Source organism: Amphiprion ocellaris, chromosome 7 (genome assembly GCF_022539595.1).
Source record: "Amphiprion ocellaris isolate individual 3 ecotype Okinawa chromosome 7, ASM2253959v1, whole genome shotgun sequence".
In the NCBI taxonomy this organism is placed as follows: Eukaryota; Metazoa; Chordata; class Actinopteri; family Pomacentridae; genus Amphiprion; species Amphiprion ocellaris.
In genome coordinates this window covers 28,678,698-28,704,687 of record NC_072772.1, presented here as the reverse complement: position 1 = coordinate 28,704,687, position 25,990 = coordinate 28,678,698, and the positions used below count along the sequence as shown (strand labels likewise).

Below are 25,990 nucleotides of genomic sequence, written 5' to 3'. Positions count from 1 at the left end.
TTTTACAGTTTTGATAGTTTTATTAAAAAATGATGTCCTGGTACCTGACTGCACAATCCAGTACCCTAAAGCAGGTATGACCAAGTCAAACCTTAAGTCATTCTTTTCACAACCACTGGAGGTCAAAGTTTAATAAAATTACACGCATTCCAAAATGGCAATACTGAAGCAAAGTAAAACCAGCTTACAATTTTGTACCACATGTATTACAGGAAGGTTGACACAGTTAAAGAATCAATATATCAGGAATTAACATATGTACTATTTACCCCTTCACATATGTACAATATATACATTTGCATTTACATTATTTTCACACACACATATATACAGACACTTGAGTGTACATCATAATAATCATAGCTTTAAATCTGACATGAATAACATATGCATGCTTCCCAGAAGCATTTAAGAGCTTGAATGTCCTAGACATTGTAGATTATAATAACAATAACACAATAATATTATTAAAGATAATTATTATAACATACGGGTTTAGCAACATAAAGGTAAATAAAATCCTAATGTCATGAACATTGGCAGGATGATAAATTTCCCACTGAATAATTCTGCTCAGCACCTATAAGATGTCCTCTTTTATTATTGTGCAAGTACAGAGGAGCTTAACATTATTTTCAGAGCATTTGTACTCAGAAATACAAAATTTAACTGTGCTTTAGTTCTGGGGTCCTGTCTATGCTTTTGTGTCTGCCTATTAGCAATGACTCAAAGGCTCAATCTTGATCTCAAGGCTGAGCAGACACAAATGGCAAAGAATTTTAGATTTTGGTCTCGGGGCCATCTGTGATTAGCGGCTGAAAGGAGCTGCGGATCCGGGCAGCTTCTGCAGCACAAAGGTGACCAAAGGCTTTGTTGTACCAGTCTGGAGTCCTTCCCCTGCAAATCAAAACAGTATATTCAGTACACTTTAGCATATATGCATGTACATAAAGCTTCATCTAGCTTAGAAATACTCCTAAAATTGTGCAAAAATGTGTTGTATAAGATTTGTTTTTTAACATTTGCTAAAATTATGAGTAGCAAAATGTTGTATCAAGTTTCTTGTTGAACTTACTTCAAGTCCACCCTGCAGATGCGAGTTAGTCTGGACTTTCCTGAGCCACAGGGCTCCAGCAGGTAGTTGGACTCCAGGACTATAGCTCGTACCCCTCCTATCAGAGAACAATCTTCATGCTCTATAGACACAGACACCAGGGAGCAAGCACCTTTGGGCAAGTCTGTCCTCCAAGACCTTGGATAAACAGAAAGAGATTGAGAATGTACTCCAAAAGAAATTCAATTATGGCTACTTAAAATCAAAGAATAATATGCTGTCTAGTGTTTTTGTTTTATCACCACTCACCTGAGAACCACAAAGTCCCTGCTGGGATGAGGCGGCATGCGATTGAGGACATACTGAAACACTTCTGTCTGCTTGTCTAGTGTCTCACACACTTTCCACTGAAGCAGGTCCATGTCCCACAGGTGGCGCTCTCGCAGCACCCGGTTCAACACTACAGATGGCGGCGCTTCCACCTCCACAGACACTCTCCAACGTCTCAAAGGGTTCCCATCTCCCACCTGTATGAAGACATAATCCATCAAATAAACTTGCATCATGACCCATGCTTGAGATCCAAAAGAAAATGACTGTTATCAAGCCTTGCATCTTCTTTTTTGCTTTACTGATTTCATAATTCGGAGTTTTGGAGATTGTTTTTATACACTACTAAAGATGACACAAGAACACAGTTACCTTCTTATAGTAGAGTTCTGTGTTATCAGAACTGCTGCATGACACCCAGTATTTGGACTTTTCCCGAGCCTCTTTGAGCAGGTTCTGAAGTCTCCCCTCCATATGCGTTTGGTATGTTCCATCATCATCTTCCAGCTGCTTGCACAGCTCGTCAATTGTCGGTGCATGCAAGTCGGCCTCCACATATGAATTACGCGACTGAGTAACCATCTCATGAGGGATCTAATGGGTGTTAAAAAAAACATGAGGTAAGACAAGGGGTAAATATAAACAGAGCTGTTATTGCATCCAGGCTTGAAATTCTTGCTACAAATCAATTGCAGGTTCTTGTACCTCAAACAGACGATTGCACTCCATGATCATATGAGCGAGGCCCTGTGTTGCTGCTAAATTTTCGTTCAGATCCTTCTGGTCTGGTCTGCCTGTGGCATATTTCTTCTGCATGGCCCTGGAGATGAAGGTTGAGAGAAAAATTATTAGGCCAACAGAGGCTTCAGGTCAGCGTCCCCGAAAAGCAGTATAGCACCCTTCTTCCGCACTGCAGGGTATGCCTTTGATCCCTTTAGCAACAATTTCAGCGTGCTAAATTAGAGAGTTTGCTTTGTTTGTACACAGCATGATCTCATAAAGCATTAAGCTTTAAAAAGAGTGTCATAGCCTTTTAAAAACTGGCCCAGAAAGAGACTAATCTACTAAACCCCCAAGGCTGAGCAAGCTCTGTAACCCATTTTTATGCCCGTCTTTATGGAGTCATAGGTGAAGATAATCACAGTGGAGTTAATAGAATGCATGCGTGTCTTGTTCATTATTTTCGGGGGGCAGCAAGTAGCAGGCGGACAGGCTGGTCCAAAATCACAGGCATCAAGTTAATTGTCACACAAGAAAAAATTACCTTGGTGAGAGATTGTCCTTTTTCAGTATGTTGAGATGGAAAAGGGAGGGAGCCAGGCACACAGCAATGTTCATGGGAGTCATCTGGTTCTCCTCCACAGACGAAGTGACGTCGCTGAGGAAACAGAGAAGTGTCTGCAGCACCTCTCGGTTTTCATCTGACATCAACATGATGGCCGCCTGCACAGCTTGCAACCTTTGGTCCTTCGGCACATCTGCACATGTGAAAGAAAGTGTTTTTATCATTTCTGCTTTACAGATGTAATGACGGAAGAGAGAAAAGCAATCACGAAGTGCTACCCTGTTAGTTCAAGGTGCTATTTCACAATGTCTTCCACATTTGAAACAAAAATAAGTGAGAGATTAAAATTAAAATGTCAAGCTAAGAGAGATTTGTGTGCTTACACTGGTAGATATGGAGGAAGGTCTCGCCCAGTTTGCTGGTGAGCAGAGGCTCAGGTAAATCCCTGAAGAACTGCTTCACCATGTCGGCCACATCATAAGCAGACTGATCCTCATAGTTCACATTGTCTGGAGAGTTTTCATTCAGCTGCCTCAGAGCTTGGATGCGAGATTTCACCCCTGATTTACGAAAGAGACCCACCTGGGAGCAAAAAAACCCCACAAAAAACAGAGGCTTTAATGTTGACAGCTGACAGCAGCTTCTAATCACATTGTACAGCAGTTCCGCTATAGACTGTCAGCAGAACTGATAAAACCTATGCACTGAAATTCTACACCATATTACACATGCAGCCTGAGAGGATGTCTGCTGTTACTGACCTGGTCAAGACACTGGCTCCTCAGGTAGCGCAGGGCCTGCTGCAGGCCGAGGGGCAGAGGTTGTCCCGAACGCTGCACATGAACAATGAGAGGAACTCCAAACACATTCTTGTCCTTATAATCTGGTACCTTCATTCTCTTCATAAACTTTGGTACAGACCTGGAATAGACATCAACACAGCTTCTTTGAAATTGTGCTCTAGTGGCTAAACAAGAATGCAGCATATACACATTTATTAAGCATGAAATTATATTTTTAAAATTTGTTTTCAGTTATTCATTAACACATGAACTAACAATAACAAAATGAGCAAATACAGGTTATCTACTTAAAAAAATCTGATACAATGTATCACACCAAAAGTGGACTTTGAACGTTTTAAATAAGATTTACCAAGTCCAGCCATGCTTGTTGGACATTGAGTACTTCTCCATGATTGCAGTAAGACGCAGCAGAGAAAACTTCTGTAACAAACTCAGCTGGCCTGCTGACTGGTTTGTAATCTGCAGGGAAGCCACCGAGTGACTTAGACGATTAGATATCTGAAAGCTCGGCCATCGTAACCTAATGACAGAAAAGATTGGAAGCAAAGATGATGAAAAGCATAAATTTTGTTTTTGTTTATAGAAAACAAATGAGTTCATTTTTATGAAATCCAATACAGTTCCATGAGTCTTACCTATTCGGTCTTGTGAGTGAGGCGCCTACTCCTGAGTCTCTCCTTTCCCTGAGCCTTGTAGATTCTGTCTCAGCAAGTGATACTTTGTCTCTGTCTCCATCACTGCGTGTGGTCTGGCTTTCTGTCACAGAATTCCCCTCAAAGTCCAATGTGATCTGACTAGAAGACTGGAGGCCTCCTTTATCTTCCCTCCTCCTGTCCACCTGCACTTCTCCTCCAGGTAACACATTTTTTGACCAGTGGTCCACTATCTGCTGCAGACCATTGACGTGTAGCAAGATATCATCCAGGTGCGGAAATAGGTCCTCTTTCTCCAGGTCTATCAGGTCTCCGGTGCTGGCGTACAGATGTGAGCCAGGAACATTATCGTACACGCTGATACGGCTGCCTCTGGAGCAGCACTGTGTCACAGGCCTGCTTTCCTTTCTGCATTGAATCAAAGGGGCGTCCAGGTGCATGCTGCCGGTGTGCCAGTTAATAGAGGCCCCGTTGGTTGGAGATAGGCTCTCTATGGACAGTGCTTTGGGGAAAGTTCCTGGCTTGTGGTCTTTGGGAATGTGGACCACCAGGTCTTCATAGGAGCAGAATTCATTTCTGCGGTTTTGTTCTGCGACCTTATTCTCCTGGGTGTCTGAGAAGATGTCGATGTCCTCCAAATACATGCCGCTACGCTTGTAGTCTGCTCGGTGAGGCTTACGCTCTTTCAGACTCGGTGTGCTGACAGCGCTGCCACTGGAATGGCTGCTACCTTCACTACTGGACTGGGACGGCAGAGCTTTGCTGGACGGCGGTTCAGGAGCCCCACCATCTCCGTTTATGATTTCGACACACCGTAGCGTCTTCAGTGCCTGGGCTTCCTGTTGCAGCACCGGAGAACTGATGACCAAAGCCTTACGGCCCCTACCAAGAGTTCGTCGGGAGCTCAGTGTCTCCATGCGCTTCAAGAAGTCTTTGGCACGGGTGCGGCCTGTCTTGCCATGTTTGTCAGGCAGTGAGCCGTAGTGAGCGAATTCTTTGGGGATGTGAGGCATTGTGAGAGAAGTAGAGTCTGGCATTGCTGCAGAATCTGAGCATGTGCGGTTGGAGCAGTCAGAGTCCTCTGTGCTGAGGCCTCTGTGACCGCTGCCCCCACTGCTCTCGCTGTGCAAAGAGGAAACCTCCGGTTCGCTGAGGTCTGTCAGAACACTCTCGCTGCTGGTGGTGGTTCTTAGAGGCACACCGTCCCTGGAGGTCTGACCCGCTCCGTGGTTTCCCAGCAGACAGTCAATGTCCTGTAACCTGGACCAGCGCCGGCTGCTCCACTCAAATGTCCATTTGTCACTGATGGCCAACAGGTCTTCTTCATCAGAGTCTTCACTCTGGGGAAAGACAGATTATGGTACATCAATTACCGTGGCTTACATAATTTAATCTATGAATATAAATGTTTCTATTTAGGTCTCTCAAAACTATATTAAGAATTATCCATAATTATAATAATAATAAACAGGAATAACCACTATTAAATTAAAGACCTCATACCTACAGTGCTTGCGACTGTGCACAGTATGAAAACAGAGTAATTATAAGAGTGACGTAAGACAAACCTTTGCTAATTTCATTAAATATCGCTTGCGTATGTTTCCTGAGCTGGCTTGCAAGGTAAAACATGGCTCAGAACTAATAACATTATGCAATCAGCCAACCGTGAGATAACAGTAAATTATTCCTTTGAGCTAGAGACTTTTCCATAAATAGATCAAGGCAGGAAAAAATCATTAATATGGACGAGCAGGCTGCATTGTAATGTGGGAACAAATATAAAGTAACAACAGGAATGGATATAACAATGGTACCATCTAAAATATCATTGAATGTGGGTCAAGAGGACAAAACCAGGTTATGTTTGTGTTGGTGCAGAAAGCACATGCATAACTTAAGGCCATTTGTAAGGCAATACCATTTCTTACAAAGACACTGACTTTTGTCTTCAGTTGTGTAACAATTTCAAGCAACCAATGTGATATTTGAGTCAAGGTCAAACTTTAACGGATACATACGATCCGTAGAATTTCAAACTATTACATACACATAGAAAGAAAGCAACACACTTAAGCCTAGCTCTAGGCTGAGAGAAAAAAAAACAATGTGTTATCATATATATGTGGGAGGACTGTGTTTTCCCAGAATACATACAGTGCTGCATCACACTCGTCATAGCGCTGCATTTTTCATTCAATAATCAGCCTCGAAAGTGAAAGACTCAATACTTACTTTCTTCTTTGGAAGATTCACGTCAAGTTTCATGGAAGCACACTTGTTCAAAGTGTTGAGTCGCCTGAAAGAAAAATGGCCAAAGGATGAAAACACCACTATAGTCTCCTAATGAGCAGACTAGAAATAGACCCCCTTCTGTTTGCTATTTAAGTGTTAATCTGATCCCCTTCTGTTCTGGATGCACAACCACACCCAGAGGGAAGCTGAGTCTGTCCGCATCATAATAGCCTAAACCTAATGAACGCCGGTAATTGTCAGTTGCTCTGTTCTCTTCCTCTCAGGGTTGGATATAAGTGATTGGGTTGTGGGTGGCAGTTCTAAGGAAGGTGAATTTAAGGTCAGCCATGTGCAAACACAGCCCGGTTCACTGAAAATTGTCATCTGTAGACGTCAGTCTCCAGTTAATGAGCCGGTGTTTGATGCCATCTACACCCTTGGCAAGCTAATTGTGCATACATATGATTTGGAGAGATCATGCTTTCCAAAACTTGCAGTTTATGTTAGTATTTTTGTAGTTTTTGATTAATAAAGTCACATGACAGTGATGCTTTCCACCCTAAACTAATCTTTACAAAACTCAGACAAAGAGTGAAATAGTTCCAGTATCTATAATTAACAATGGAGAGTCATTCTTTGAATGTGTGCTGAGTGATTTGAGTTTACTACAGTTTGTGGGTGTGCAGCAGCACTAAAAACTGTACATGAACCAACAATAGCATGGGGAAAAGATGACGGCATAAGAAAATACACTCCAGCTCAAGTGAGTGTTGGCTTCGGACAAAAAGAAATGAATTTGCGGGAAGATAATTACAAGCTTTAACAGCTCCAGATATCGCTAACAGTCTTTTTTTAACTGACTGACTGACTGTATTGTTCTGTGACAACCAATGACCTCGGCTGGGGGCTCTAACTTTACTCCATTGCTGTAGATGATAGGGGTTAGTCAAACAAGACGTTCCCATGATTGTTACTGTAGATAGCGGGACACGACTGAGGAGAGGATTTCTAAGCTTGGGCCCTTTTATTCCACAGGCCTAAAGAGCTTTGAATGTGGTTGCTAAAATAGGAGGCTGCTTAGGCAGGGATCAGAGAGAGCACTCACATGTATGAAATATCTATCAGTTTCACTTCTATCAAAGACACCCACAGAATGTCGGGTGGTATTTATTTTGCACGTAAGACTACAGTGGTGTAACTGATTATAAAGCCGTCCTTTTGTTACCATAGAGATGCCGAGAAGTCATGAGTAAAATCGCATTGGAGGTGGAACTGTTTCCAATTGTCTTCTATTTATCCCGTGGCTAGTTTGGAATTTAGATGAGTTGCTTTAAGGTTGTTTAGAGTCACAGTATATTGAGCTGTGCGAGGCTCCCCTCATGCTCCTCCCGCCTCCCTCTACGGATGGTTGCCATAGTGACTGTGGTAGCTGAAGTGCTGTTTTCATCTTGGCTTGAAAAAGTACATGAGCTGTTTTGCCCTACAAGGGTGTGATGTGGAACCACCAGTTGCTGGCTGAACGTACTTTTATATTCTTTATGCTCTCTGGCAAATTAGGGAAAAACACTCATGTCCAACATTCCTCATGCTGTTATGTCAGAAGAAGAGAAGAGGAATCTTATTTATTAAACCCTGGTTAATTTCAGTGCCCTCGGATGGGACTGGTCTGATGATGGTCTGTATTGATTTATTGATTTAGTAAATGCAATTTCTGCGGTGTTATGTAATGTAAGAGTGTGCAAATTGAACTTTACTCATGAGATTCTTTACAATATGTACATTATACTCTCAACATATGTGATTTTACTTCTCACAAAGCTCCACTTCCTTTGTGGCCCTAACTTTGTTGACTCATGGATGAGCCACCAGCTTTCCAGTGTCAGATAACTGTTTACCTGCACAGAGGTTCCACAAGATCTTTATCCAGAAAGTCATGATCTCTTTTCACAGGAGTAATGTCAATGGGAAACTGGGAATCTGCAGAAAAATAAGAGAGAGTAGCAGTGTTTGAAATTCCACTTGATATTTCAACAGTTGGGATAAATGGAAAGAAAGATCTGGAAACCGCATTCTTTCCAAGAAGTACGTTGAAGGCCGGGCGACCATCAAACTTGTTTTGTATGTGATGCTAATGAGAACAGGCAGAATTTGCCCAAATAACAGCGCTCTGGCTTGTGTGGGCATTACGTCTTGCTCTGGGTATGGGCTTACATAACTCAAGAGACTGAATCTGAACATTCCACGGCATTCATGTGAAGCTGTTAACTTCTTATAAAAAGCAGAAGCGGCACTCAGACCTCAACAAGGCTCTGTCTGTTCTTTCGTTAATATCATCAGAATGAAGCTCTTTGCACTCCACCAGCATTATCAGTGTACATTGCTGGAGTTTTCTTACTATCTTCAAACTGTCCGGAAACAAATATATTGCACCAAAGCACATCAAAAGATCTGTGGGAGTAGAGCTACTTTAAACGCTGATAAAAACCCATTTCTTCCCATGACTTCAGTCTTTAAGCGCAGAAGACATGTTTATGTAGTAACCGTAGCTGGGAAAAGATTAGACTTTAAAAGCAGCTGATGTTCCGCTTGTTTTGTGGTGTCTGGGGATCTGACTGGAGCCTGAGCTCCAAAGCTTCCTGAGGACAGTTGTGTGAAGGAGGCTCACTATGCAGCCCATGAATGCATGGTTTTGTGTACAGTGCTGAAGCCAGACCAGATGACACTGTGTACCATTATTCACTCATCATGCAGAAAAGCCAGTGTTCACGCTATAACAGTGTTTCATTTCATAACAGATCTAAAATCAAAATTACATTTTGGGTTTATCTCTGAACCCTTTTTTATTGGTGTGCTACCTCATTAATCTCTGTCTTTTAATCAAACAGCATTTCCCGTCTTTGTGATGAATGTGTGTGGGAGAGCTTTTATTACCTTCGAAGAGCTGAGCATACTGGGGAAATCCTGCTGCCCGCAGCCAGTCACACGCCTCTTTCGCCTCGATTTCTGAAACACAAAAAAATGATGCGCTTTAAGAAGAGAGATTTATAAAAGTGAAAGCCAACCGCTTAAGATAAGTTCAACAAAACAGCATTGTGTATCAGGTATCGTACACAGCAGACTTGGAGGTGAACCCCCTCCACATGCATAGAGCCGGAGATACTACCATGCATAAACCTTAAAGAGATTTAACTCATTTTGAGGCATTAACAAACTTAAATAATGATAGAAAACTACAGATAAGGTTAAAATGATCTTATTCAGAACACTCCTTAATAGAGTCCAAGCAAGCAAACATTTGCTTGGAGTTTCTGATAAAGAACTAAACCCCCACAGTCAGGATCATAAAGTGGCCCTACAGAGTGAGCCGTCTGCAGGCTTCAGAGCCCTGATGACAAGGAGAGGAAACTGACCGTTGGCACCTTTCCATTAATGCTAACAGAGCTGGGTGCCATTTACCGCCTCCACGAGACATGATGTCTGACAGAGCAGTGCTACTAGATGCTGGTTTACATTAGGAGAGGAAATATTTAATGCATTAAAGAAAACTGAATAAAGAAGAGAGCCTCAAACATTATATTTTAATCTAAGTTACCATATCAGTTATTTGAAATGTATTCTTTAAATACTGCGTCTGAGCAACAAGAATTGAGCTGAGAGCTGAAATGACCAGCCGAGTATGAACAGAAATATTTATAACTGATTATTTATTTAAGTAATTTTTTTAAAAACAACAACATAAAATGCACTAGTTCTAGCTGCAGTTCTGGTTATAAATGTGATTACTTACTGTTTCTGCAGCTTTTTGGGGGTCTGAACCTTTAGTGTGATGATGCAGTTAATTTTAAGATGTCACCTTTGCTTTTGGTAAACATTTTTTGACTACTTTCTCATATTTTATCGACTTAACAGCAAATTAAATAATTGACAAACTGACTGACAGATTATGTCATGATGACAATAATTGTTAAAATAATTGTACAGAATACACAAGCTAATACTCATAATTTACAATTTAATTGAATTACTTACTATCTAAAGTCAGTCACTCTACAGCTACACAACTGAGAGTTAGAGATCACATTGGCCATGGGTGAAATGACACAAATTATCTAATGTGAAAAATATAAAGCACACACTTTACATCTAACATCAAGATATTCTTACCAGTTCCGGTGCTTTATAAAGCCACAGATTTGATAAATGTCCCACTGGCTCTTCTCTTGAACACACATCTGTGCTTTAACAAGCTTTCCACAATGTAGAGAATCTCCAAATCATTGCAAGAGCGTAAACATCACATCCAAGGAAAGCTACACGAGCTGCAGCCACGGCTGACAAATAACTCTGCCATCACACATCTGAGCCCTCAGTTCCAGTCCCTGTCTTCGCCTGACGCACGACAGCCGAAACATGAATCGCGCTCATTCATCACACTATACTGAGTAATTACTGAAGATACTACTATCACCTGTTTTACAAAACTGTGGATCCACGACTCACCTTCTCTGCTTCACGTCTCTGCTACTCAGAAATCAATGAAAAGTGACTTTGGTCTTCAGACTGACCAGCAACTGAATAAATATTAACATTTCCCTGTGTCCTTGGATAACAAAAAAAAAAAAAAAAGTCTACTGTTTACTCCCTTAACCAGCAGTTAAGTCAACATGTGTACGCTGCCAGGAGCCGCTCTGCTCTGTTCCCACCTGTATCAGCAGGAGCTAAAGGCTTTCTGCTCAGCTAGGCTTCCCTCCCAGGTGGATAATATCGGGCCTGTATTATTCAACTGCAGCACACAGTGAGAGAGTTGCCAGGTCCTCTAGTGTCCCACAGCCACAGGTTGGACCACTGGGAGCAAAGTAACATGATCTGGGAATTCCTCTCTGTTTGGCATTCTGTAACACGATACCGAGACATTCTGTCCTCTCATCCTCTCTCTAAGGAAATTTCTTGTGGATAAAAGGCTGGGCGGGCATCACGCCAAAGAATGAGAACTTGTGTTTGCTCTCTACAACTCGCAGCTTTTAAAACTGTGTACAGTATAAAATTACAGTTTCACAAAGAGATGAAGCCCACTTTGGCTGTGACACAATGGCCTAGAATGTCAAAAGCTGTGTACGACTGAAGTATCTGTGGCGAGGGCGACTCCTTCCCTTACAGTACACTTTATGCAACGCTGACTATCACGAACACTAGTTATGCAATTCTTTGCTCAGATATAATGTGGAACAAAGTGCTGCAGGAGAAGATATGGCACTCTTGCACTCTTGAGCTGAGTGGTGCCAAAATTATGACAGTTTTAAAGGCTCAACTACATTCCACTCCACACACTTCATAAAATATTCAGAGACAACTACAAGAGCAAAAACTTTTTGAGGATTTTAATATGCCTTGTTTTGTCCTGAGCTGCATGTTTGACATTGAAGCTTCGTGACTAAGTGTAATCCTTTTCCTTTCATACTGTTTTGGAGGACAAAAAAACACCAGATTCATTCAATCAGGCTTCATGTCAATAAAAACAAACCATCATCCTCACAGGCCTTAATGTGCCTCTTCTCCAAAGCCCTTGAACCAACTAACCACTGCAGTTTCCTTCCGGTTACAAATTTGTTGTGTACTTACGGGATATTTTCATCATACAGCCAGAGTGGTTCATATATCCATCAAGACTTAAGAGTGTCTCTCAGCATGTCAGAGCATCTTCATTCCCACGCTGCGCCACATTCCTGCTCTCTCTCTGAACACAGCTTGCAGTTTGAACTCAGATCCACAGCTCCCTCTTTCCCTTCCTCTTTTCCATCTACCCCCAACCACCATGTGCCTGTCCCAACACTAAATCTCTCCCTCAACCCACCCCTTTCTGTGGCAGGCTCCCGAACGTTCACCCCCACCCCTTCCTCCCCTCCGGCTCCTTGTGCCCGACCCTCCTACCCAGCTCTGCCCACGACAACTCTTTTATACCCCACTCAGCACATTTTTGGCAAAGATCTAAGCTGCAGCCAAACAGCAAAGGATCGCCTCCATATTCTGAGACTCTCTTTTATTTCAAGATTCAAACATGTGGAATTTACTGCCATTTCCTGACATATGTTTCTGTTTTCAGTCATTTCAGCCAGATTACACGAGGTCAGCTTTAACAGTCTTTCGAAAATTCATCCAAGAAGTGTTAAAGCTGATGTGGGAAATGTTGAACTTAAACAAACAAAAAGGAAAACGTGGTTTTGAGGAGTCCAGATGTTGATCCAGCGGGTCAGTGTAATGGAAAAAACGTAGGCAGCTGAACTCGGGGAAAACCATGACATAAACTGTCAGCAATCAGCAGCAGTGAATCATGAGGCACTGAGCTCACAAGACTCTGCACTAACATCATCAGAATGATATATTTGTCTGTTTCACCTCTGTCTCTGCCTCTTTTCAAAAGCAGAAACAATGAATCAGAGAAAAAAAGTTGTTTCAAAAAACACAATAAATTAATAGTGAATGAAAATGTGCTTGCAAATAAATAATGACTGACTGTACTGATAATATGTTTTTGACTTTTCATTTCTATTGTTTAGGCAACAAGTTCCACCCACAAGACAACAATGTTATTTTAAGAACACACACTCATAAATCAAACCCAAGAGGGCAAAAAGACTGGATTAGCTGAGTGAATACATTAAAAGCCCAATTTTACATGAAATTGAAAAAGATGAAATCACACAATCTATGATTTATAAGGAAAATCTATTAGCGAAATGTGTGGAAAAAGACCCATTAAATTATTGCGGTTTTCCGTGGCTCTGTGATTATGTAAGGATATCATATCCATCCATAATTTCCTATCATGTGAGTGGAATTCCAGATGTAGTCTGCCTCTACTCTGCCTGCCTGATTTTGTGAAGTTCCTGCCATTTCCTCTTCTGAACTAGTGGGGCCAGAGCTGGGTGTAAAGCTCCAGGCACAGACAGAATGACGTAGGAAATCCACTTTAGTCACCTTAACAAGCCATTTAACTGTAAATGCCCTTAAGATATATCAGAAGTTTGGAAACACTCAAACTACTTAAATGTGTAAGTGTTCACTATGCAGACTCATAGAAATGAGTTTGGCCTTTCCTCCACCGCACCACGCTGCCGCAGAGTGAATCAGCCTGACAAGTCAGTCTGTGACTGAGCACGGAGATTGTCTATCTGAACACCTGGAGACAGACAGACTTTCTTTTTTTTCTTCCCATATGGGAAGAAAAAAAAAGAAAGATTCCACTAGTAGGTGTCGTCATGCTGGGAGGCATAGAGGAGAGGCCTCTCTTCCCCTTTGTGATGCTAATTGCATACAGACACCCACTCACAGCGAGCAGTCAGTGAAGACTAGACAGACAGCCAGGGGAAACACACACTACCCCCTCTTCTAGTCTGCCCAAAAACCACAACATCTGATGTTCCATGCCCAAAATAGCCTAACATTCCTCCTGTCTCATTTTACGATTGTGCATAAGGGGGATCAAATAGGAAGCAGAATTAAGGATGAATTACAGCCAAAAGATGAATGTGATGCCTGAGAAACATGATTGTGGCTACAAGAGGCATCGCTTCAGGTACTCTAAGGGAAACGCTGGCAATTCACAAGGTGGATTAATAGTGCAGTGCCCCATGTAATTCACCTAAAGTCATGGGAATAAAGCCTTTCTATTTTCAAGAGTAGGTCTTAATTAACAGAGCTCTACATGTTCCTCAAACTTCAATATCCTCAGCACAATGTGCCACAAGCATTAGCCAAACAAGAGGTGCCAGTGGGCAGCATCACAACGCGTCCTGAGTTCATTTACAACATCAACAAACTGATTGACAAGGAGGTGATATAAAGAACAATAGTCAAATCTAAGAGATTATCTGTCTTCAAAGGTGAGTAACAACACAGTGCCTTTGTTGTTCATGCAGTGATTGGCACATGAGCTATCTGGCTCCACAGGCCGAGTAATTACAGAGAGGCAGTGTTGAATCACCCAGAGACCTCCAGCCCCCTCATTTGATCCTGTGGGGCACACAGGGGACCTGTTATCCTGCCGTCGACACGGGATGCAGGTTTAAAATCATCAGCTCGAGGCTGTGTTGCTAAGACACCATAACAAAATTTCCTCAAATACAAATGAGCTAGCAAATCTTGGGCATACTTTTGCCCTGTGGTCCACGCTGACCTGTGGAGAGTTCCTTTCAGTGGACCACAGGTCTCTGGTAACAAGTGGATAAAGCAGAGCTCAATGCCTCCCGGAACACAGAGACTAAAGGACAAACAGTACGAGCCCAGGAAAAGGCAGTGCCAAAGAGGCATTAGCATTCCGAACCTGTGTAGGTCAGAGTTTCACGGACATCCACAATCAATTGAAGAGCCACATTATACATCACAGATGAGCCTTTTAAATCTAATACCTATCATCAGCATCATTTTCTGTTCAATTATTTTTGTTCTCTGTTAAAAGGCAGATTGCAGGAACATGCTGTTCATATATGAAGAATCTGCTTCAGGAATCTTAGTAATTTTTAATGGCTCCACTGACCAGAGATGAAGTCCACCTTTCATTTCACAGCAGACACGCACACTCACAGCAAGAGCTTATTGATTCTGAGAGTAAATAACATAACTATTTGAGCTAGGGAGCTGATGTTGTTGACCATTGCCAAAGCCTGCTGGGTCAAAAGTCATCTGGGCTGTGTTTTTCTCTTGAGGTCCTGTATTGAATTTAAACAAGAGCAGCACAGCTGTGGTAACACTCTCCTTCACCTCTGAAGGACACCCAGAGAGAATGCTCTTTCATCTTCAGGAGAAACAACCCAACAGCTCTCTCTCTTTCTCTTTCCTTTTGTCTCACAAAAGTCTGGAAATACCAGTCACAGCTATTGCAGCATTTACAGGTTACTAATGATTAAACAATGCACAGTGACACGACTAAAATACCCAGACGGTAATTCACATTCACGGTTATTCCTGTGCAGTTACCGGTAGTCTTGTAATAAAAGCTGGAGCTGATGAATTTCTTTGAAACAGTCCTGCCTAAGAGCACAGTAAAACTCAAGCTTGACAGGGGTTTTTACAGTTAAAACATGTGGGGTCAGCATGTTGTTGTTAACATTGAAACTATGGAAAATCTCTACACTTTGTGCTCCAAATCACCCAACAACAGTGTGGGAGAGAAGGATTATCAGAGTTATTGTCTCATCCTACCACAAATAGCCTTTCAGTGAAGGATTTACAAATTATCCCCAATCCAAACTGTAAACTGATCCGGTCGGGTGTCACAGCTAGAAGATAAATAATGGGGTATGACGTTTGGGCCGCGTGGCCTCTGAGCAAGCCAAGGCTTCAAAGTTCAAACCATTAGCTCTGCCATGTTTTCATCCGACTCGTTAAAGTGTCTCACATTCACTCAGTTTTGAGAAAATGTTGTCACAACCACATGTTGATTCCCTGTGGTTGCTTAGCAAACAGAAAAAACCAAGGGAAGTGTCAAGTATTCTCCGGCTTCACAGACAGGTGTTCAGCTTCTACCCCTTTGGTCACGCTGCAGGACACGTTGGCACATGACTTCTAGCAAGACACCTAAATAGAAGAGTCCTTTACTAGAAAAACGATCTCTGACCCCAAACCTCTAGGAAGGAGGAGAAATCTCATCAATTTCCACATCCCAATGCACCTCCGCTTTACTGCCAGCAGCTCCAAATAGAACAGAAATCAATCAGCTTTCTGCGAAATACTACAGCAACTTCCAAAGCGGGATGCACAAGCTAAACACTTCCAGACGCTGGACTGCAGCCATGTTCCCACGCATGCTGAAGTGTTCTGACAACCGTCTTGGAGGCCTTTATGAAGGATTTGCTTTCTTTGGTGATAAAAACATCAGCTTTGGCTTTTGCAGATTTCCTTCTTCATTTCAGCTGGCCATACCTCCCTGAAACCCTGGGCTATTTCTTCGGCCCACTGTTGATCTTTGGAGAGTAATCATTGTTCTAGTTGTTCAGTTGGAGTTATTCACCATTATCAACAGCTAAACAAATAACAGTGCAGGATATTTAAAAAATGAAGGCTGGACAGTAATGGCACATCAAGAGCTTGCTATCTGCCCTAAGTAATTTTCATCTTTCAAAATGTTTATTTTTTTTACCAAATATCTTGTTTTTGCTCCTCATGCCAACATAGGCAGCATATAAGCAGTAAGATAGCTTATTAAAACAGACCCTGCAGAGCTATTGTACCTGTACACATCTGTGCTATCCAGACTAAAGGCCTGGAAACAGACTTCAGAAAGGGAGAACTCATTCTCTGGGCCTGTCTGACTTTCCCCCAGCTCTCTTTTCTGTCCACTAAAATCTTCTTGGAGCTGTCGACTCCCGTCTTTCTCTTCCTCCTCCCTGTCTCTCCTTCTCTGTCTTCTCTCAGCAAGACTCTGATCTGGGCTTTTTCAGTTGTCTTTTCAGCTCCCTCACAGCTGGCTCCCACAGTTTCCCATGTGGTCATGTAGTTAACTGTATCCCTCTTTAGCCCTACAAACAAATTCAACAAGTTCTTAAAGCTCTTTGCTTCTGTTTGCGCCCTGATTTAAAGTCCATACATGTCTTCTTTTAGGTAAAGCTCAGCAGGCTGCATGCCTTGCCATGTCATGCTGCCTTCCCACTTATAATACATGGTTGTGTGGCTGTAATTCTTCCTTCCCTTTGATAGCTTATATAAACACTGTAATTTGGTTTTCCAGCAATGTCATATAACATAGCTAAAGGCGGACTTTGAGTTACTGACAAACGCTCAGCAAGCTGACCTAAAAGCTTGACTCAAACATGGAAAAATATTGACTGGAAAGCTATCAACACGTGTTCCATAAGTCGTGACACCCACACAAATTAAACATCACACGCTCAGAAGTTCAAAAACACTGCAAGATGACAAATTGTGTTTAATGTGTGACCACAGGTCTGTAAAGTGCAAATATGGGGGGCAAAAGGAGGAGAAAAACCCTTAGATGAAACTCCTCTGAAGTTGATTCCTGCAGGTTCTCCTTCCTCTCATTTGGACTGGATCCCAGAGGGGACTATGTGGGGTTCCCTCCTTCTCTGGGAATGGCCTCAGAGAGTCAGAGGGTAGAGAGGGGGCCCAATGTCAGAACAAGGGCCCCTACCGTGAGAAAGCCCTGTCAGGACCTCCACAATAAAAGCATGGTGCCATCCCTAGGGACGCTGGTCCTAATTAACAACATCAAAGTGAACAGCCACAAGACTTCCTCAGGAGCCTCGCAGCAAACATGCAACTGACTTGTGACTTGCAGCAGAGAGAACGATACTGTCAGCACAAACTTGTGAATGATGAGGTCCAGCTTAGTTTACCAAGAATGCATAGACAGAGCTCAGGGATCGTTCTGCTTTATCAGAGCATTCACAGTTTCTCCTTCACACACACACACACACACACACACACACACACACACACACACACACACACACACACACACACACACACACACACACACACACACACACACACACACTCTCACACAGTGTGGCCATCAATGACAGGCTGTGTTCAGACGGTCACCCTCCGGCTCAATGGCCTATAAAGTCAAGAGACAGCGGCTGAAAGTCTGCGGTCTGGACGCATGCTGCCTTTTACACCTCTGTCAGTCTTTCCAGTTAATGACATGTAATGCACATTTCTACCACAGGAGGGCGGCCAAGTGCTGACCTCTGGCATGCTTCACATGCCACTGAGGAGAAAATGTATTGTAAGTTGAATACATAGCGTTGGATAAATTATGGACAAAGAATGCAATGTGCTTTGGAGGATGAATATTATTATAATACAAAACTAGTTTTCATATTTTGTAAAACACCAATCTACTGTAAGTAAGTTGAGATTTAACGTCTTTACATGCTTCATTTATCGTTGACTTTGCTGTAGCTTTAGAAAAAACAAGTCAGATCCTCAAAGTCACTATCAAAATAATCGCTCCTATCACTATTGACTACTGGGGTCACAAATTATTTACTTCAGAGGAATTTTTTTTAACTCAAGTTTTCCAAAGCAGACCTGTTAATATGTGACTTTCGTTCCTGTTACAGTGCAGCTGGGGCATTTCTGAAATCTGCACTCAGTAAATGATTAGCAGCGCACATGTGGCAGCTGTCAGCTACTCTGACTGCGTAGGAACAACACTGATTCTCATACAGGAGCTCAGGCTGCCGCATACAGGCAAAAAGTGGAAATCTACATAAGAGTGACCTTTCATGAATGTGACCTTTATTTACCAGAGGTTGGTTAGACTGAGTCCGTTTGTTCCAACCTCATTCTGGAATCATTTACTCGCTCTTTATCAGCAGGGGAATAAATGACTAACGACTACCAAACACCTGTTGGTACATTTTAGCTTCAGATCCAATGGGAAGTACCATAACAACCAATCAGAGCTGCAGATGAGTCACACCTGTTCACAGCCTATGTGTGATCAAGTTGTTCATCAAAGGAAATAAAATGTTCTTCTCTGTTTTTGATTAAAGTCATCTGGATTCAACTAGGTGTCTTGTATTTCTTTGTCTGGTAAGCAACATCACAGTAACCAAAACAGCATCTTACACCGTCAATGTGTCACGAGACGTTAATATATTTAAAAGAGGCATTCTCGAGCATTTCAGAAATTACTTTTGGAGAAATTTTCACCTGCAATTGCTACTTTATCCCCCCAAAACTGAACTAGTGATACAACTTGACAATGACAGACTTTCATTTTTCTATTTTCTAAAATTCTGATCCTCTTTAGCATGAGTTTATCCCACATATACATCAGAAAGCTTACCAGTCTATCACAAAACGAACAACATGCAAACATCAGCATGTCCCAAAGCCACTCATCTGCTAAATCTATACAGTATGTACTCCATCCTGTCATAGGTAACCATTGTACCAATGAGAGCACAGTGATATCCAACATAGTTTTACATCAACAGGAAATAATACAATACATGCGATACTGGATGCCAATCAAACTGCCACTTAGCGACTGCCAATTAAACTGGAAGTCTTTTGAAGATATACTTGGATTACATTTGGTTTTCCAGACACCACCACACTCAATTCATTTTACATTTTTCCTTCTGTGAGCTGCTGAGAACAGTGTACTTCAATAGCATCTAAAAAAAAAGAAACTATTCAGTATGTATGCTGTCTGAAGTTTAATTATACTGCTTTCCCCCCAAAAAAAATTTCCGGTGCTAACACAGTACATACTCAAACTTAATTATAACACAGTAGCATTTCGTCACCTTCCTATAATAATGGCTTAAGTCATTTTTGGACATTTTGTTTCTTATTTTTTTTGCCTAAATCATCTCCTCATGATGCTGGCCACCTCTAGTACAATCACCCACGTCCTCAGCTGAACAGATCGTGTGATTCTACCCCTGCAGCATAATGGCCTAAGTCAAGGTTCAGTGTGGTGTGGTTCAGTTTCTTGTGTTTTTTGAAAAACCTGAAAAAATAACATAGGCCATTATTTTTAAGAGGGTGTCGATTTAGTGCCTGGCAATGAGCAAATACCAAACCATCACAACTTGATGTGGAATTGTTTTCCTATTCTATCAATTTTGTTTCATAACTGCCCAACAGAGCATGCACAGAGAGTACAAGCCATAGATTTAATAATTTGAAATGTGATGACTGTATTTGATGCAGACTACCAGCCAAGCACACTGTCAAGTTGTTCTTCGCTCACTGTCAGAATTATTTACTGCCCCCTTAAGGTAGCAAACAAAATCTGCATAACAATCTTGTTTACAACACAGAATTTCATGAATAAAAGATAAACCCAATTTATATGAGCTTAGTAAACAATGTGCTACATCTTCACTTATCATCAAACCCCCATTTGAATGAAGGAGCAGTTGTATTTGCTGCACTCTCAGATGATCAAATGTGCCACATGTTGTTGCAGACCATGGATGAATAATGCAGTGCTCTGCAGAGTGGAGTCCTGAGAGGGAAAGGCCAGAGTCTAATTAGATTCCTTACTTTGAAGAGCCCCTTTACTGACACAACCTCTCAGAAGACAGAACAATGCAAACCTCTTTCCAATAGTGTTTTCAAACAATTACCCATCTTCCAGTCAGATGAGGAACAGATGAGGAACTCTCAACAAGCTGAAGGGTTCCTGTCTGCTCTTGGCAAAGTATTTAAAATTTTCAAGTGTGCAAGCGTTTTACACATTATCCTGCTCAGGCATTTTCACCTGAGTAAGTTTCCTCTGTTGAACATCCAAACTTTGCAGAGGATTAAAACTTTGTCATTGAACTTTTCTTAAATTTGATGAACAAGTACTTGGGGGTTATAAGATAATATGGCAGATAAATAAAATTGAATTAAGCAAAAACATGCACTTTAAGACATACATATCTATAAATGCACTGTGGGCTAAAACTGCGTACATAGTTCAAATACTGATATGTGCCAGCATAAGAACAAATGTGTCTGACAGCACAATAACCTGAAAGACACAAGCCTTTCAGCCCTGACTGCGACATAAAAGGCTCGCTTTGTATCTCAACACACACACACACACACACACACACACACACACACACACACACACACACACACACACAGATTCACTGACATGCACACAGCTGCTACGCAACAACTTGTGTCATTTGACAGGAGCCGTACAGCGCCATGAACCGTGGCAGAATGCATTAATGGCATTTCCAGGCCAGAGATCGGAGCCCGATGGCTGCACCAAGGTCAATAAGGCATGAAGGAGGGCCATGGAGGGGTCACACTGGACGGAGCTTCTTCTAGAGACACAACGGCCCCTCAGTGACGAAGAAGGACCAAACGGTCAGCAAGCCAGCCTTTAGTCACGGTGTGGCTTTCAGCTGCTCAGCGTTTCCAACAAAGTGCTGATGAAGTTTCCAGAAACTTTTCCATGGCAAAACAGGAGGACAGACTAAATATGGTTTGTGAACAACATGTGAATACTCAGGTTTTCACTGCAGTCCAGTAAAGTGTATAGAAAAAGTGTAGAAAATCATAATTTCTAATGCACTGAATTTGCAAATTCCTTCTTTGAATGTCTTTCTGATGCATGAGTAGCTACAACAGATGCAGAAATCCTGAGAATCCTGACATGGGCTGAGCAGGGAGGATATGAGGCAGACAGAAAGACAGTAGCCCTTGCAAAGTTATGACAGATGGACTACGCCTACGAAATCTGAGCAATAATTTCAGGAAAGGAGACACATTCCTCCATAATAAAAACAGACCCCTTCACTTGCACATCAACCCCTCAATGTGCCTTTCTTTCCATCCCATTTCACAGTCGTGCACGTATCTACTCACCAAGCATTGGAGACAAACCGGGCATAATTTCTGGACAATGAGAACTTGTGGATCTTTAACCCATCCCAGCACTGAGGACTGAACAACCCACACGCATAGCTGTGGTGGTTCTTAAATGCCATCAAATCGGAAACATAACTAAGACCAAACAGACTTCCCTGGAATTTGGGGTGAAACAATACATGAGTAACTCTGCCGGTCACCATGGCCCCCACTCACTTTCAACCTGCTATGTCAACAGGACCATCCAGCTGGAATGCAGGAGCCACTGCAACACATGAAGATCAATTCTGTGGCAGTCAGCCCGTTAAACCGGTACTTCACTGTTATCGCCCATATTTTTAAAAAAAAAAAAAAAGAATAAACAAGGTGAGACATGAAGTATGAAAAATAAGATTGGTACAGGGATAAAATGGAAGGAAAAAAGGAAGAAAATGTCCAATTGCAAGATAATGGCTTAAAAATGGCTTTTAGGGCAAGTCAGAATAAAATATTACAATTTCAAAACAGAATTTGTACATTTGCACCTAAACAAACTGATCTATTGTGGAATTCATTCACTGGAAAGTTCACATTTAGTGTGGATTCAAGCCTTCAGTACCTCAACAGTGCTGATTTTTAATTCACCGCTAATGAGAAACAATAATTGTGAGTTTGAGTAACAGTGAATTGTAATATTTTTGAAAAAAAAAAAAGTTTTCATTTCCAAAACGTATCTTTAGACACTATGAAAAACAACACACAAGACACCAAACCAAGTAATAAAATCTGTCAGATGAATGAGAAGTTAATATTCAACCAAGTATTGGTAAAAAAAACAAACTAAAAAAAAACATCCACGCTACTCCTCAAAAACATTACAACTTTCGTTAAACATAAAAATAAAAGTGGTTAAAGTGACACTCAAGACATACATATTTTCTGTCCATGTCACAGATGACCCAAATTGTTAGTTTGCCGTCAAACCAGACATCTGCAATCTGAAAACACATGCCAGGCTGCATGACTCCACACGCCACCAAACATCAGATCATGAAGATTCCCCCTGAAAACAAGTGCACAAGCACACAGCTTCAGGACTTTCACACATCAATCCAACAAGAATCTTTGCGTGTCTTTCACATCATCAGAATCAAAAACACGCCTCGTGCTTTGCCTCAGTTCTCGGTGGTTATATGAGAAATCTTAACCACACAAAAGGCTGCATTATCTGCATTATAAGTTATGACTCATGCTCTTCTTGGTGTGACTGCGAAGAGAACTATGCTGTGTGTTGCCATGTGACGGCTAAAGTTTCTTACTGGTGAGGCTTCTTCTCTTATGAAACGCAGCCACCCTTTGATCCGGCGTCAGGGTGTTCACATCTGCAGGAGGGAGCAGGAGTCGTAGCATTTCGTCCTCCGCATTGTTATGCATGCCTTGCCCCCTCCCGGCCTCTAGGGAGTGACTTTAAATCTCCAGGTAAATGCAAAAGGCGAGAGGTTATAGGTCCTGGAGAAAGCTGGATGGGAGGTCAAGCCTTGCTGTGCTGAAAAAACACTACTATTGCTCTACTGGCTACATGCAGCAGTTCACAAATGAGCTGAGGGCTTGTAAAGCTGTCAAGCGGGACATTCATTGATATCTCTTGTTTACACTGTGGGCTCAACTCTTCTTACATAACTGATCCTACAGCTTATCACCTTATCGCCAGTCAATACTAATTATTTACCACCGCTGCACCCTTGACTTCCTATTGGCTGAAGGTCAAGTTTGCCTTTATCCACGGCGACAAACATAAACACACCCTTATATCAGCATATCTTAAAAGATTATTTCTATCGAATCCAGCTTTAATCTGGAGACAAGTGAGCGAGTAAAAAGCCTGAGATATGAAGTGACATTTGACAAACGCAATCAGCTGATCCCAAACATAAAAGACTCACTTGTGAGCATGTCATCTGATATTCATACGCACATGTCTTATTCACAGCATGTTTTGACTACCAGCTTTAACTGTTGGTCTTTGCATTCCTGGAAGTATGACACAGAGAGATTCATTTAAAGAGACTACCTAACAGCTGGCTCTAAGCCATCAAAGAAAGGTTGATTTCCAATGAAAAGACTGAACCAAAGTCTGAACTGTCACTCCAACCCAAACGTTTCTCCTACCTCCAGCAATCTTCTTGAGTAGCTGCTGCCTGGCAATGATCCTGCCCAGTCTATAGCCGGAGCGTCTGCGGTGATGGTCCATTCTCAGGTAGATATCCTGAGTCTCTGGGGTCATACTCCCCAGACACTCGCTGCCGGTGGACTCTGGGAGTTCCCGAAACATAACTGTAACACTGTACCCCAAGACAAGCCCCTGACCACTGGCTGAGACGCACTCACCCACACACACACTGTCCCACCAACAGAAAACTTCACATACATGCGCAAAAAGCCTAAAGTGAGCTGAGAGGGAGGGCACAGCAGAGCCTACGGGGAGGAGTGCCAACACTTCAGCGTGTCTCTGAGGCCCATGTGACCAAAGGGCGGCCAATGGGATGGGAGCAGTGGGAGTACTGCCCACCTTGCTGAGCTGAATCCAATGTCTGTGTGAACGCTTGTCAACTTTCCCCTGCTCTGGAGGGAAATATAAATACCATCGGAATGCCTATGAACTGAGTAAGGAGAGCAGGAGTGGATGAAGTGGGGTGTGGGAGGGCTTACAAAAATAGTGGCTTTTGAACCCACCCTGCATTAGAACAACTCTCCTGCTGTTGCTGGTCACACAGGTGCCAACTTTACTGGACAAGAGCGAGGGTGAGCCATTTTAGAGAAAGCTACAGAGGAAAGAGAGGCAGAAGTTGTTTTCTTGGTTGGAGAATGCTAATTTCTGCTCCCCCACCCCCACCACACTACCACTACTTCCAGTGACAGGAAGCCAGCTCAGTGGGTCCCCTAGAAGTGTCAGCTCCTCAGGGGAAAAATAGATTTTAGCTTGAATACACAAATGACCTAAACCCCCTTTTAATAAGACAAAAGTAAAGATCAGACTCCAGCATGTAATATAACATCAGCTCTGAGGGTCAAAATGAAAGAATCTCCTGACACAGACATGTCTGGTCTTAGTTCCATACTACACAATTAATGTCATGTAATTATCATTATTTACTAATAATGCATGGTTTATGTAGCTAGTTTACAAGGACTGAGTGTTCTTTTCCTTTTTGTGGCATAGGCCAATGGGCATTAAGTAAACTTTAAATTGTGAGGCCATGAAGAACAAAGGAGAAAAAGCAGGATTTTCAGTATTCCATTTTGAATAATAATACCCTGAAATGATCACTATATAGTATTATATCTTTTTCTTAGTGTACAGTTATTTAGAAGTACAGAGAGGTATCATAAAATCAAACCTTATAGACAACAATCTCACTGAGACAGGAGTGCAATTAATATGAATGGAGGAATTTAACTGACAAACAAAAAAGGAAACACTACCATTTAGCATTATTTTGCAGAATTTTATGTGAATTTACATACTCAAAACCGCCTTAAGATGTCATATGTATTTTGTACACAGTCAATATCTTAACATTTAGTGGTAAAACCAAAAATGAATCTCCTGTGAGTTCAGTCTGACTCATCGAACAAAGACAGCCGGTACAAGCCCTTCCCTTCTGCTATCAACAAGTTGTTGTTTTTTTTTTTTTTTTATAGTTTTGCAGAAGCTTTGGATCATGAATTAAGGCAATGCTGCTATTTTTTTTTTTTTTTTATTCAAGCGAATTAGCCATTTAAATGACAGTGTTTGCCTCACTGTATGCAAAACTTTCCACTGAAGCTATTCCCCCCTCACTATTTTGAGGCATCCTTGGCTTAGCGCTGGCCAAGACGATTATAATTGTTTATTAAAAAACACACAAACAACAAAAATAGAGATTTTTCCAAAATAGCAGAATGATAATGAGGTGCAATCACACCATTCTATAAAAGAATGCAGCATCAACAAAGAATGGTCTGATGATGCGAGACATGAATAGGCGCAATAGCAAACTTATACCATTTGAAGCTATATTTTATATAAAAACTACAACATACATCAGCCGGTTTGCAACATGACACAACAACCTCCTCACACCTGAAATGAAGCCCACATCTGTACCTGCAGAACCCACCCAGTGCCAATCAAGCCCCCTGCCACTCTGCTTGGGACCGTCCTGGCCTCAGCATACAGGCTCGCCTGTTTAGTATAAGCATGGCGCCATACATGTGAATAGAGCGCAAATGGGAAAGCGACCAAGTTAAACACAGCCCC

The 25,990-nt window shown here is 42.0% G+C and overlaps 1 protein-coding gene across 6 annotated transcripts in view; it reads right to left on the bottom strand.

Moving 5' to 3' along the window:
* The window catches only part of stard13b (StAR-related lipid transfer (START) domain containing 13b), a 61,199-nt gene continuing 35,209 nt past the window's right edge, over positions 1-25,990 (bottom strand). For 2 of the 6 annotated variants that reach the window (XM_035944777.2, XM_023262863.3), the window contains 13 exons: positions 9,295-9,366; positions 8,259-8,340; positions 6,364-6,427; positions 4,111-5,468; positions 3,825-3,995; positions 3,431-3,590; positions 3,053-3,251; positions 2,649-2,862; positions 2,090-2,204; positions 1,757-1,978; positions 1,364-1,581; positions 1,076-1,252; positions 1-897 (listed from right to left, as the gene is read on the bottom strand). In XM_035944777.2, coding sequence (XP_035800670.2) covers positions 780-897; positions 1,076-1,252; positions 1,364-1,581; positions 1,757-1,978; positions 2,090-2,204; positions 2,649-2,862; positions 3,053-3,251; positions 3,431-3,590; positions 3,825-3,995; positions 4,111-5,468; positions 6,364-6,427; positions 8,259-8,340; positions 9,295-9,366 — 3,170 coding nt within the window. In that variant the 3' untranslated portion in view covers positions 1-779. Of the gene's footprint in view, positions 898-1,075; positions 1,253-1,363; positions 1,582-1,756; positions 1,979-2,089; positions 2,205-2,648; positions 2,863-3,052; positions 3,252-3,430; positions 3,591-3,824; positions 3,996-4,110; positions 5,469-6,363; positions 6,428-8,258; positions 8,341-9,294; positions 9,367-10,527; positions 10,818-11,982; positions 12,176-23,009; positions 23,159-23,859; positions 24,116-25,990 lie in introns of those variants that run through there. The other 4 variants (XM_023262862.3, XM_035944778.2, XM_023262865.3 and 1 more) reach the window with 4 other exon arrangements.